General features: G+C 57.2%; 1 protein-coding gene across 1 annotated transcript in view; it reads left to right on the top strand.

Annotated features, from left to right (window-relative positions):
- Positions 1 to 1214, top strand: part of LOC112955061 (receptor of activated protein C kinase 1-like) — a 6262-nt gene that overhangs the window by 1611 nt on the left and 3437 nt on the right. The window contains exon 2 of the mRNA XM_026048350.1: positions 561 to 732. Coding sequence (XP_025904135.1) covers positions 561 to 732 — 172 coding nt within the window. The remainder of the gene's footprint in view (positions 1 to 560; positions 733 to 1214) is intronic.

The following is a 1214-nucleotide window of genomic DNA, read 5'->3' as shown; positions in this document are numbered from 1 at the left end:
CTGTTTGGGTGGGTGGGGGGGACCATAGAGTTGGTGGGAGAGGCCATAGAGAGACCTCCAGGCAGGAGGGTGGCAAGAGAGACCGTAGAGTTGAAGATGAGGCCATAGAGTTGAAGGTGAGACCATAGAGTTGATGGCAAGACCATAGAGTTGATGGCCGCACCATAGAGGGGCCACAGGGGGTGGGGGGGAGCACAGGAGTAGCCATAGAGAGACCATAAAGAGACTCCCAGGATCATAGAGTTGATGGAGGGATCATAGAGAGACCATTGGGGGTGGGGGGATGTCTGGGAGTTTGTGGGGTGGGGGGAGCAGGGGAGACCCCCGGTGGGGGGGGCAGGGAGACCCTCAGCAGGGGCCGAGGGGAGGGGAAGGGACTTAAAGGGCCTGAGGGGACCCAGGGGCGACTGTTAAAGGGGGCTCGGGAGGACCAGGAGCCCGGGGAAGGAGCAGGAGAGGCCGGGAAGGGAATGGGATGGGAGAGCCCACGGAAAAAGGCCATGGAGATGCTGGGACGCCCCCATTTAACCCCGCTTTTTCCTCCTCCCCGGGCCCCGCAGACAAGACCATCATCATGTGGAAGCTGACGCGGGACGAGACCAACTACGGGATCCCGCAGCGGGCCCTGCGCGGCCACTCGCACTTCGTCAGCGACGTCGTCATCTCCTCGGACGGGCAGTTCGCGCTCTCGGGCTCCTGGGACGGCACCCTGCGCCTCTGGGACCTCACCACGTGAGGCGCTTGTTTCCCCCCCAAATCCAACCCTTTTCCCCCCAAAATGCAGCAAAATCCAACCTTCTTCCCCCAATTCCAACCTTTCCCCCCCAAATCCAGCAAAATCCAACCATTTTTCCCCCAAAACCTGCCAAAATCCAACCTTTTGTTCCCCCAAATCCAGCCTTTTTTCCCCTAAACCCCAGCAAAATCCAACCCTTTTCTCCCAAATCCAACCTTTTTCCTGCCTAAACCCACCAAACTCCGGCCTTTTTCCCCCCAAACCCAGCAAAATCCAACCTTTTTCCCCAAAATCCAAGCTTTTTTTTCCCCTAAAGCCGCCAAAATCCAACCTTTTCCCCCCAAGCCCCAGCAAAATCCAACCCCTTCCCTCAAATCCAACCTTTTTTCCCCCTAAACCCACCGAAATCCAACCTTTTTCCCCCTAAACCCACCGAAATCCAACCTTTTTCCCCCTAAACCCACCGAAATCCAACCTT

Source organism: Nothoprocta perdicaria, unplaced genomic scaffold (genome assembly GCF_003342845.1).
Source record: "Nothoprocta perdicaria isolate Ctin4 unplaced genomic scaffold, notPer1 scaffold_536, whole genome shotgun sequence".
NCBI classification, from domain to species: Eukaryota; Metazoa; Chordata; class Aves; order Tinamiformes; family Tinamidae; genus Nothoprocta; species Nothoprocta perdicaria.
The sequence above is the reverse complement of the archived record's forward strand: the minus strand, read 5'-3'. Positions and strand labels throughout refer to the sequence as shown.